Source organism: Ctenopharyngodon idella, chromosome 8 (genome assembly GCF_019924925.1).
Source record: "Ctenopharyngodon idella isolate HZGC_01 chromosome 8, HZGC01, whole genome shotgun sequence".
NCBI lineage: Eukaryota > Metazoa > Chordata > Actinopteri > Cypriniformes > Xenocyprididae > Ctenopharyngodon > Ctenopharyngodon idella.
The window spans coordinates 5629038-5640959 of NC_067227.1; the positions used below are offsets into that span (position 1 = coordinate 5629038).

At 36.1% G+C, this 11922-nt stretch overlaps 2 protein-coding genes across 7 annotated transcripts in view; both read left to right on the forward strand.

Moving 5' to 3' along the window:
* Positions 1 to 2937: 2937 nt before the first annotated feature.
* On the forward strand, positions 2938 to 4265 carry hes2.2 (hes family bHLH transcription factor 2, tandem duplicate 2). Its single transcript, XM_051903526.1, has 3 exons — positions 2938 to 3163; positions 3275 to 3362; positions 3466 to 4265. Exons 1-3 carry the CDS (start codon positions 2981 to 2983, stop codon positions 3783 to 3785), a joined length of 591 nt encoding a protein of 196 aa, XP_051759486.1. The 5' UTR covers positions 2938 to 2980; the 3' UTR covers positions 3786 to 4265.
* Positions 4266 to 4883: 618 nt separating this feature from the next.
* Positions 4884 to 11922, forward strand: part of acot7 (acyl-CoA thioesterase 7) — an 89635-nt gene continuing 82596 nt past the window's right edge. For 2 of the 6 annotated variants that reach the window (XM_051903497.1, XM_051903503.1), the window contains exons 1-2: positions 4884 to 5142; positions 11376 to 11493. In XM_051903497.1, coding sequence (XP_051759457.1) covers positions 5090 to 5142; positions 11376 to 11493 — 171 coding nt within the window. In that variant the 5' untranslated portion in view covers positions 4884 to 5089. Of the gene's footprint in view, positions 5143 to 5798; positions 6016 to 6113; positions 6205 to 9087; positions 9258 to 11375; positions 11494 to 11922 lie in introns of those variants that run through there. The other 4 variants (XM_051903499.1, XM_051903500.1, XM_051903502.1 and 1 more) reach the window with 3 other exon arrangements.

Below are 11922 nucleotides of genomic sequence, written 5' to 3' on the forward strand. Positions count from 1 at the left end.
ATATAATTTACAGTGAAAAAAAGGAAAAGGACATTTCCAGAAGTTCCTGTGTGACACATCGCATATGATATTTTATATAATGTTGTTTCTTCTCCTTTATGTAATAGTAATGTACATGTTATGTGTTATTCATTGTGGTATGTTACTCTGAACTCTATGAACTTTGATGTGACTTTCTGTTGTACCACCTGCCTTTTTTGGTGGTTAACAGTATATTTTAAGGTAAAAAGCAGATTTAAGTAGTTTAATTTGTGTATATTTAATAAGTATATTAATTAAATTTAAATATATTAAGTATATTTATTAATAATATATCACTTAATGAAATATATGGTTGTAAATTATACAGGCATTAATATGCCATACCATAATTCAAACATTTTAACCAATGTTTATGGTGAATTTCTGGCAACCACAGCTCCCAGTATTTACAAATTTAACAGCATATTTTAGCAGTGATATATAGACTTCTAATTAAAAGATTTAGCTATTCCAGTAATTGCTGTGAAAACATCTTAATCTTGTAATGCTATACATAAAATGATATTCTAGAGACTTATGCACTCTCTGAAACTTTTTTCAAAAGTTTGAACCAAACTACAACGTCATTCTATGGTATTTCAACAAGTTCTCACTCACAACTCATCACATATGGACGCTTGTTGGGAGTGAGAACGTGTTTATAACATTAAGATTTGTCCACAAAGAAAAACTAGAATACTGAAAACTATTTGTAGGAAGAGGATGTCCACATACATGTATGCCTCAGAATGAGTATATTAGTACAGAATAAAAAGGCTAGAATTGAAATAGAGCACCACCACAGAAAACAACCAAATTCTAATAAGTAACTTACTTTTCAATATAAAAATCAACTTTCAAATGTTATCGGCATAGGTACATTCTTCTGCATAAGGCAACATACTATAAAGTGAGCATGTATCTTTATGGCTGACCAATTGACACAAACAGACCAACTAACAAATAAGAATAGTGTTTTAACATGCTACATACCGTTAACTGTCATTAGTAACCTCCCCCACTAGTATATTCAAAGGGTTTTCGACTAGGGTTTTGTGCAGCTTGTGCAGCTCATCTTACTGGATTTTGATCCTTAAAACTACCTTGTTCCCACGTACTGGAATGAGTTTAGACAAAAGGTCTCTGTGTGAGTGTACGCTATGATGATGCCACAGATGGGGCACCCACGCTAAAATACAAAAAAGGAACAAAAAGAGTTGTAACTGAACGCATCTTAAGTGAAACATTGGCTGACACGCTCCCTAAATAAAGGACCCATGGGGGAACGGGGCGCGTGCAGGGCACGTACTGACATCGCCACTCTGACGCTCCCTTGTGTTCATTTTATTATTGCAAACATAGCTATTGGTACTCGCGTACAGCAAATAAAACAATAACTAAAATAAAACAAAAGTCACACTACTTGCATATAACTAGCTCAAATAAGATACATTTTTAAATCTGTTGACATAGGTACGTTTTGCATTTCCCGTTTCTTTTCCCTTTAAATGTGGTCGTATTTTGAACACGTTCTGTATCAATTTGCATATAATAAAATTGCTATATCTGGTGTAACTTCTGCTAGAAGACGCGTCTCAAACAGAAGGAAATAGCGCGTTTATATTCACCGAACTGGATATTCAATAATGTATGGAAAAACAGCGACATGTCTGCGCGCAAAATAAACGAATAACGCTTCTCTTTTGTTTGATCATTTTGTAATTCAAAACCATTGACGTGGCGCATGCAGATGGGTCAACGACGCCAAAAAAGCTTTTAGAAAACAACGAAAGACTAGGAACTTAAGGAAAGATGAGGGGCACAAGTTACAGCATCATTAAAAGGGGGGTTGGTTGAGGGGAGGCCATCTGGAAACCTCTCCATGACGCGTGCTGGACGCGTGGATCCCATGGGGCTCCAAGGACCCCTAGCTGAAAATATTTGACAAACTATCATGGGTCAAACGTCTTTTTTTGTTTTCATGCAGTTACAAAAGTCTAAGAGAAAATATAACATACAACAGACGTGCGTACGCAAACGTACACTGATTTTTGCATAGTCCACGTCCTATAATGTAAAACAAACAAATTAATGTGGATTCTATGTGTGAAGACGAGCACTATACGTTCAACCAATGTTTGTTGTATGTGGTAATCACATATTGGTTTGCATTGCAACTAGCAGTCTGCTGGGGGACGCGTGCGCTCAACCCCTCCCAATGAACGCCAGAGGTACAGGTGTAAGACCCACGTCATCATAAGAGAGGGGGGAAAACTATTGTTCATCACAATTTATAGACAGATGTTACGTTAAAACGGCGTGGCTTGGGAATCTGTCTGTTTTATTTAAATTATGAATGCTTATTCCGCCCTAAACTGGATCCAAATCCCGTATCCTTACGCGTCGCCAGCATCCCTCTTCTTCTCATTAACATGTTTTCTTCGCAAGCATCTATATGAAAGAACAATAGAAAAAGTATTGTAACATTAAATAATAGATCTAAATAGGTCCAAAACAGATTTCAGGCTTTTATATGTTCAACGGTGAAAAAGTAGAGTTGGAGGCTATAAAAGATGCATTAACATATGTTAAAAGTTTGGTTAAATGAGTCAAATAATAAATATAAATAGTAGTTTAAATACAAGCGGTCAAAGCTGATTGTCAAAAATTCTCAGTCTAAATATGACATTATGGGAGAAAGAGCAAAAATTAAATTACAGTATATTGGATATAAACCAATATATTTTGGTTTATACATATTGATTTTCAAAATGAGATTAAGAGTTGAATATAATTTATACACGCTACAGACGCGTCCTTTTGTTCTACAGTCTAAAGTTATTTGGCCAGAGGAGTTGTCTGAGGCGTGGGGGCGTTCCCATGACGCGCTGGTCAGGAATATAAACCCCGCGCGGATTCTAGATCCAGCACAGACGACCTTCCCACTGAAAACCTCAACATGACTCCTAACGCCACTGCTGTATCTGCTCTGTCTTATGCGCCCCGTACCGTGGCCATGAGAAAGGAGGCAAACGAACTGAGAAAAACCTTGAAACCCTTACTGGAAAAAAAACGACGAGCGCGCATCAACGAGAGCCTCAACCGATTAAAAGCGCTTATTCTCCCGCTCACAGGCAAAGATGTAAGTTTTTTTCATAGGCTAAACACATTATAGATTTAGATAGTCTGTCTTCAACGTGAAGTGCTGACGTGTGTTACGTTTTTTCTTACCGTTGCCTGTTCTCTTTTTCAGAATTGCCGTTATTCTAAACTGGAGAAAGCTGACATTTTGGAGATGACCGTTCGATTCCTGACTGATATTCAATACACTCCGTCTAAAGGTCAGTTTTCTTTAGATATAGTTTCCATTTCAATTCATATTATGGTCGTCTGATGTAAACTAGTTTTCAAAGCAAACTAAACTGTATATTTCTTTGCTTACAGATGGTGCCGTTAGTTTTAAAGAGGGGTACATAACCTGCCTACAGCGCGTTTCAGCTCGCCTACCGCAAACCAACCTCGACACAGAAACCCGCCATCGCATCAACGAGTTCATCCAGCGTTCGATGATGCCCAAGACACCAGGCTGCCAGAACTGCTGTGCACAGAGCTCCAGAATGATGTCACAAATCCAGCAAAAACTTCTGAATTTGAAATCTAGCAGCTCAAGAATCGTAAACCCAGAAAAAAGCAACGCTGCGAGTCTCAGTCAACCTCAGCCTGTGCCACTGATCACCGATGCCAAAGTCTGGAGACCTTGGTAGATCTACCATACAAATGACTATTGTTCTGATCTTATAATGCAAGCCTTTCAGAATTGTAGCCTACATATCTGCAACCTATGTAGGCTCTTTTAAAATTTACTTGATGAATAGCCTACGAGTCATCAAATAACATATAAGTATTGTATACTTGCTTTTTCCAGTCCAGTGTATAGTAATGGAACAGACCCCACATATTTTTTGTTTTCATAAAGATCCTGCGCGTGACCTGTACATAACGTGGTTAGATTTATTACCCATTGCGGGTTAAATCGTCGGTGGCTCTTGAAAACGCCTAGTAAAACCCTAAGGGTTATTAATAGTAAAACATTTGCACCTCACACTTCAGTATCCTGGGTTGGTGCAGATTATTTAATTGTAAACACTCTGTGTTGTTCACTGAAATCTCTTTTTTGTGGGGATGTGCTATGTATTTACTTGTTTATACATGTATGTATTGTGCTACACTTTATAATAAAAATGTTGGGCTACACAGCTGGTTTCCCTTGCATCATTCTTTCTGAAGTAAAATAAAATATGAGTTTAAGAGCACAAACAGAGCTAATCCACAAAGGAGAAGCACGGACTCACTATGAAAAATAACAATGGCATGATTTGGGCGCGCAAATGAAGACAATTTGGTGCAACAGTGGTAATGCGGTAGATATTCAGCCTAATCACAGGGAAGGCCTACTTAATAAAACATTAGGCTTATACGCTAAAAAGATCGTCTGCTAAATAAATAAATGCAAACAATCATGACAGCTGCTTGACAAGCGTCCTCTTTATGAACGCTTGCAGGAAAGCCTGGTCTATGCTGCCACCTTTCGGTGGTTCAGTTAAAGTGTGAAATAAACTAAACAAGTAAGTGTGTAAAAGATTTAGGCTACAGTTGTTACTCATTTCAACAATTGATGAACATGTTGTTAAACCTAAAGTCTAGAATGTATAAACGGTTAATATTTTATATATATATATATATATATATAAACCGCTTCTTTGGTTTATAGAGAACAAGGGACAGTTTGCACGTATCGCCACGTGTGTAACCTACTTCTGTTAATAAACGGAAGTAAACTTTCTAAAACAGTTTATATGAACAGATAAACCATTCACGCCCCGTACTTATGTTAAATGATCAACAGCAGTTTGATTTTCATCACGTCTTATACCACAGTAGTGGTATAAGAAGCCTGGCCAATCGATTTACCCTTCAAACCCGCAGCTCTCGCTCCGCCTGACTCAGTCTATTTCATTACGACACACGGAATAGGGGTTAAAGACGAGCCTCGACTCAAGGCAAGCTCATGATGTCTATTTCAAATGCACAAGCCGCGACACCATCCATCCAGATATGCAGGTAAGACGCTTTTATGTAGCTCTAACCTTCAGTGGCTCAATGGATGGATCTCAATTTACGTCCGATGAAGCGGCCCTTTAATCCGAAGCCTGCTCCACAAATAGAATAAGATCCTTTTCAGAGATCACTAATACGTTTTACAGAGAACGGAATACACGAGGCCATTACTTTTGTTTATTTCATATGACTGAAAACAACGTTCGGATGCTGGTGCATTTTTTTTTCACACAGTTCATGCCGGGTACATCATATGTCGTATGTGATGACCTCAACAATGATGCTGATGTAGAGCCCTGACAGAAACACAAGGTTATCTTAGTCTTCAAGGAAGAAACATTATATTCAAGAGATGTACGGGACTTAAATAGCGTGGTTATGTTAGATTAAGGTATGATGATAGTTCTAGAAGCGGATCGCGAAATAAACTGGTGCATAGAAAGTAGAAATGAAATCAAAATGGCTGTTATGCGTGATATTTTCTTAGCATAAATTTTGGCGCTCATGTGTTTATCCCTTTGTTTCAGTAATCAGGATTAAATGTTTAAAAAGCCTGTCCATGGATAGCCGACTAGCGCAGTGTTACAGAATACTTCTCTTGTCATTCGACGCTCAAGCGTAGCTACTGCCCTCTCGTGCTTGTAAGAGGTACAGCCTGCGTACGCGCCGATGCACAATTGAGTCAGCCACGTGCAAATTTTATGAGATTTTGACGGGGTGTCGGTATTTGTTGTCACGCTCACTTATTTGACTGATGTGTTTGTGTGAATTTGCCAATCTACATGTCAATAGCTAATGGTGCTGAGACAGAACCAACTCTTCCACCATCTGTGGAAACAAAACTGGGGGGGCCAGAAAGCTGAATTCTACATCGAGGTTTGTTCTCCGATAGTTTTTTTTTTGTCTTACTGGAAACATTCTAATGCTAAAACGAATAATCGTCTAATTCTGTTTATTCCAAACCTGATTTACAGATGAAATTCCGCGTTGGTAATCGCTATAACATAAGTCTAATCCAAACGACTGTGATTGGTTAATTCTGATCTACGCTGAGAAAATGAACAGGTATCATGTGACAACAACACCAACTAGTGCTGCACTTCTGGACAGTAACAATGACACTGATACTTTTATAGGCATTGAATTGTTAACGTTTCCACGTCGTCACATCTGACTCAAATAGTTGTCCGGCTTCAGTTTGATTAATCATTTGAACTACCAATGTTTGTCCTTATTTGGTGAAAGAAAGCTTTTAGACTCAAGGATAATTCTGTAGTTTCAGAGTGCATTAGCAAGTTTTGTCCTCCCTCTATAAGTCACTGTAAATAGTTTTTGCTTTGCCAGTGGATGCATTTCACGACGAGAACCTGTTATAGACCTCAATTGCTGGATGTTTCAGTATACTGGTGCATTAAAGTGTTAGGTAGTTCACCCAAAAATGGAAAAAAAAAAAGTAATCAATGACACCCTCGTTTCATCCCAAACCCGTAGGACTTTCGTACATCTGTCCCTCTCTTATATCAAAGTCTGTTCCCCCTATGTTTTCCTTAGGGTTACGGGTAGGTTTAGGATTAGGAAGGAAACATAGGGGGTACAGACTTAGACACAACACAGCAATTGACAGTCCTTAAAACTACCACTTTTTTGCTTCACAAAGAGATCGTAAAACTAATCCATATGAATTGAGCAGTTTAGTCCAAATTTTCTGAAGATAGATACACAATCGCTTTATATGATGAGCAGGTTCAATTTAGGCCTTTATTCACATATAAACATTGATCAGCGTGCAAACATCAACAGAAGCTCAACCGTACTTGCTTGGTGCGTAAGAACAAACCTCACTGGTTCTTATGGAAGCTCAAACGTGCTGCGTAACACATGAGAATGAACCTCATTGGTTCTCACATGTCAAGCAAGCATGCTTGAGCTTCCTTTAATTTTAAGCTTTTTGTTTAACTAATGTGTGCATTGATCAAAGTTTATATGTGAATAAAGGCCTAAATTCAATATGTTTATCATATAAAGTGAAAATTCTCTTCCAAAAATTTGGATTAAGCCACTCAATTCATATTGATTATTTTTAACGATCTCTTTATGAACTTTTTGAAGTGTCAAAGTGGTAGTTGTTTGAACTGTAAATGGAGGGACAGAAACCTCTCAGATTTCATAAAAAATTTCTTCATATGTGTTTTAAAGATAAACAAAACAATTACGGGTTTGGAACGACATGAGGATGAGTAAATGATAACATAATTTTAATTTTTGTGTGAACTAACTCTTTAACCCCCCCCCCCGAATTGTGTTCCTAATATGTATTTTAATTTATATTTCCATATTAATAAGCCTACAGAATAAATAATCATAATTGTGTGTGACATTTATTTTAATGGTTTATAATGAATTGCATTTTCCTTCACATTGCATTTTGCTAGATCACATAGTAACCGCACACATTATATTCACATGAAAATGTTGCGCAGATACCACATTTACTCAGAGGTAACCAAATTTACTTAGCAGCCAGGGTGAATCACTTAGTGTGGTTAGATCCATTTTGTGCTTAACAAATTGGGTCATTTTGTTGCTGCGTAGTTGCAAAAAAGGCAATATGCTACATTTTATTGAGAATAGCATCTTGTTTCTGAGAGAGATCAGATGCTTTCATCATTATCCTCATATTCCCAGGTAGGATCTTTGTTGTTGTGCTTTTTGTTTCGCGAGACGCAATTTAAAGTATCAGTGATGGGGAAAAACACCTTGAACCAAATTACATGTTATATACTATCTCTGTTTAGCTATTTTAGTGAACTAAAGCATTGCAAACTGAATGCAAACAAGTTTTTTACTATAACTAATGTAGTTAAGAGTTTTCATTAAGACGGATCATATATATATATATATATATATATATATATATATATATATACATTATTATTATTTTTTTTCCAAGTAAAATTGAGTGTAATGAATGGGTAAAGGAACCAAAGATCTTGTTTTTCCTGTTAATGATAAACTCATGGATTGATGGAATCAGACGACATAATTCTGAGCTTTCTCATTCTTGTGGTTACTTTGGGAAATCCTGTACCTGTTGTTATGATGGTTGGCATGTACACATTAAATATTGCAGTAAGCAAAAGATTTTGAGCTCAACTGTTCGTTGCTTCACTAGTTGGAAGTGTGCTTTGAATCAAAGTGGGTCTCTTTCTCTAAAATTTCCATGTCTGTTAGTTCAATTGTTAGATTTTTATTTTTTTTTTTGCATTGTGACATTTTCATGACAGTGGAGCACCTTCTTTTTTACTTTAATGCAAACAAAAATAATGACATTTTCTAAATTACAAAATATTATTTCATCGTGGTAGTATTTCTTCATCTGTGTAAATAACTTAAATACTTTATTTCTGTACTTCAGAACTATATTTTGAATTTTTTTGTGTGTCAAGTTCTATTGAAACGGAATACTTTAACATTTAATCATTTTACCCATGGTAAAAACACTGATTTGAGGTATTTATTACTTTTATACATCAGTGGGATTAACAATCTGATACAAGACACAGATGTTTAATAAACAGTTATTAATTATTATGAATAATAATCAGAATAAATAATTCTTGCACCAAGTAATATGTTTTATTATCAGAAATGTAGACTGTCTGCAGTTGCTAAACAATATAGCAGCTTTGCACATAAATATAGAATGTGTCATCACAGGAATGTCTTTATTTTACAACAGTATTGAAATTTAGAATCATAACTAGCAGTTGAACAATTTTAAGTAACAAGTTTTAGAATATTAGTTCTTTTCATTTCAGTTAACATCTAGTGTGTTCTAGAGCTTTAAATATTCAGGACAAAACTGTGAATGTGTCATTGCTAGTGAATTGACTGAAGACCCACAGAATTTGAATGAAGGTGGTGGGTGGAGTCTGAGTCAGTGAAACACATGACACTAGTGGTGAAGAAGAATATGATGTCATGAATGATTTGATGTGATGGAGGAAATGAATGAAAGAATGCTACTGTCACTGAAAGTCACTGTTGTGTTGGGAACTTCTCAAGTCTCTCTCGTCTAACTTTTAAGAAGTCATGGCTTCTCTTTATGAGCTCAGCAGGTAGAGTTAACTAACAGACACACATCATCATACTCTTCTAAACAGACACACACACACACACACACACTAATTTATATTGTTTCAGACATAGACACACCTTCATATTCTTCCAGACGTTAAGGTTTGTGTGTTTGTAATATTGTGTTTGATGTGGATTTTTATGTTCAACAAAATAATTCAGCGAACTTGTCATAACTTGAGTTTGTTGTTTCATGGAAGTTTATAAGTAGTTTAATACGACAAGAAATGTTTTGGCATAATATGACTTGGCAGAATTTCTCCCCAAACTGGTTGTGGATGTAATCACGTCTGTTTTTGTTTCACCGTATGTTGTAATTTGTTCTTGAATGCTTTTTTTCCCTTCTTTCTTTTATGATGCAACCAATACACTCTTGTGTGACAATCGATTTTTAGAGTGGTTATAAATATATAATCACTCCTAAGAATGTATAAAATATATAGAAATGTTGCATCTGTTTGGACAGTTTGGAATGCACAAACACAGAAAAGCAGAGTGATGTAAACAGCAGGTTTAAATACTGCTAGATAATATCAGCACTGTTGGGACAGGAAATACAACCCGAATTCCAGAAATGTTGGGACGTTTTTTTGAATACAATGAAAACTAAAAGACTTTAAAATCACATGAGCCAATATTTTATTCACAAAAGAACATAGATAACATAACAAATGTTTAAACTGAGAAATGTTACAATTTTATGCACAAAATGAGCTAATTTCAAATTTGATGCCTGCTACAGGTCTCAAAATAATTGGGACGGGGGCATGTTTACCATGGTGTAGCATCTCCTCTTCTTTTCAAAACAGTTTGAAGACATCTGGGCATCGAGGTTATGAGTTTCTGGAGTTTTGGTATTGGAATTTGGTCCCGTTCTTGCCTGATATAAGTTTCTAGCTGCTGAAGAGTTCATGGTCATCTTTGACGTATTTTTCATTTAATGATGTGCCAAAAGTTCTCTATAGGTGAAAGATCTGAACTGCAGGCAGGCCAATTCAGCACCCGGACTTTTCTAGGACGAAGCCATGCTGTTGTAATAGCTGCAGTATGTGGTTTTGCATTGTCCTGCTGAAATACACAAGGCCTTCCCTGAAATAGACATCGTCTGGAGGGGAGCATATGTTGCTCTAAAACCTTTATATGCCTTTCAGCATTCATAGTGCCTTCCAAAACATGCAAGCTGCCCATACAGTATGCAATTAACTACAATTAACTTGCAGTTAAGTTACTAGATGTTCTCCCAGCTGAATCTTTTCAAAATTTCTTGCTTTTTCAGCCATTTGTTGCCCCCATCCCAACTTTTTTGAGACCTGTTGCAGGCATCAAATTTGAAATGAGCTCATTTAGTGGATAAAAGTGTAAAATTTCTCAGTTTAAACATTTATGTTATCTATGTTCTATTGTGAATAAAATATTGGCTCATGTGATTTGAAAGTCTTTTAGTTTATTAAAATTTAAAAAATGTCCCAACATTTCTGGAATTTGGGTTGTAATATAAATATAATTATTGACTAGTAATGCTTGTAGTCATATATGAATGAATTATAAGAGTCTTGAAGCCTGGGAATTGAGTCAGTGTGATCTTTGTATATCAAACTTCCTTCCTGTTTACATTTGTGCTGCAGAAGATATAACACAATAATGTAATTTTATAATATTGTCAAATGTATTTACTGAATAAAATTTATGAGCACTTGAATTGTTACAGTAATTTAATATCAGAAAGAAAGCTAAGTCAAAAAAGTGTCTCTGTGGCCAATACTAAATATGGTAATCAATAAATTTTGCATCCCTAAAACCTAGAAATTATGGCCTGGTTTCACAGACAGGGCTTAGATTAAGCCAGTAGTAGGCCTTTGTTCAATTAAGACATTTAAGTAGCTTTTATAAACGTGCCCTAGAAAAAAAACCCCATTATTGTTGTGCATCTTGAAACAAAACAATGGCACTGGTATATTTTAAGATATGTCACTGCAAGTTGCTTTCAGTTTAAATGGCTCAAACATGCATCGTTTTAGTCTGGGACTAGGTTTAAGCCTTGTCTGTGAAACTGGGGGTATAAATGTTTTTTTTTTTTTTTTTTTTTTTTAATCTTTCAGGATCATGCGTCCTGATGATGCCAACATTGTTGGTAATGTTCATGGTGGCACTATCCTGAAGATGATTGAGGAAGCAGGTTGCATCATTGGCACACGCCACTGCAATACTCAAACTGGGGTGAGTTCCTCTTCCTGATACTCTTTAGTCTTACAGTTATATGAACAATGTTCAATGCAAGGCTTTCAACATTGGAACCACCATCTTTTTTATATATAAAGTGTGGTGTATTTTGTGCTTTTCTAGAACAGATGAGCATAGTAAAGATGTAACTGATGAACATTCTGATTGTTTTGATAAGTGATATGAAACGCACAAAGCCTGTCAAGAAATGAGTTGTCATATTTTACTGCCATATCAACTATGGCCATTTTAGGATCATTTAGATTATTAATTCGCCTTTTACCATAGATTCTCATTACATTAACCCTCATGTACTGTTGCGGGTCAAATTGACCCGTTTTGATTTTTGAGTTGTCGGAAACATCAGTTAACCTATGTTTTTTTTTTTTCTTGAAATTTTGCTACTTTTTCTCATGTAAGGTCATG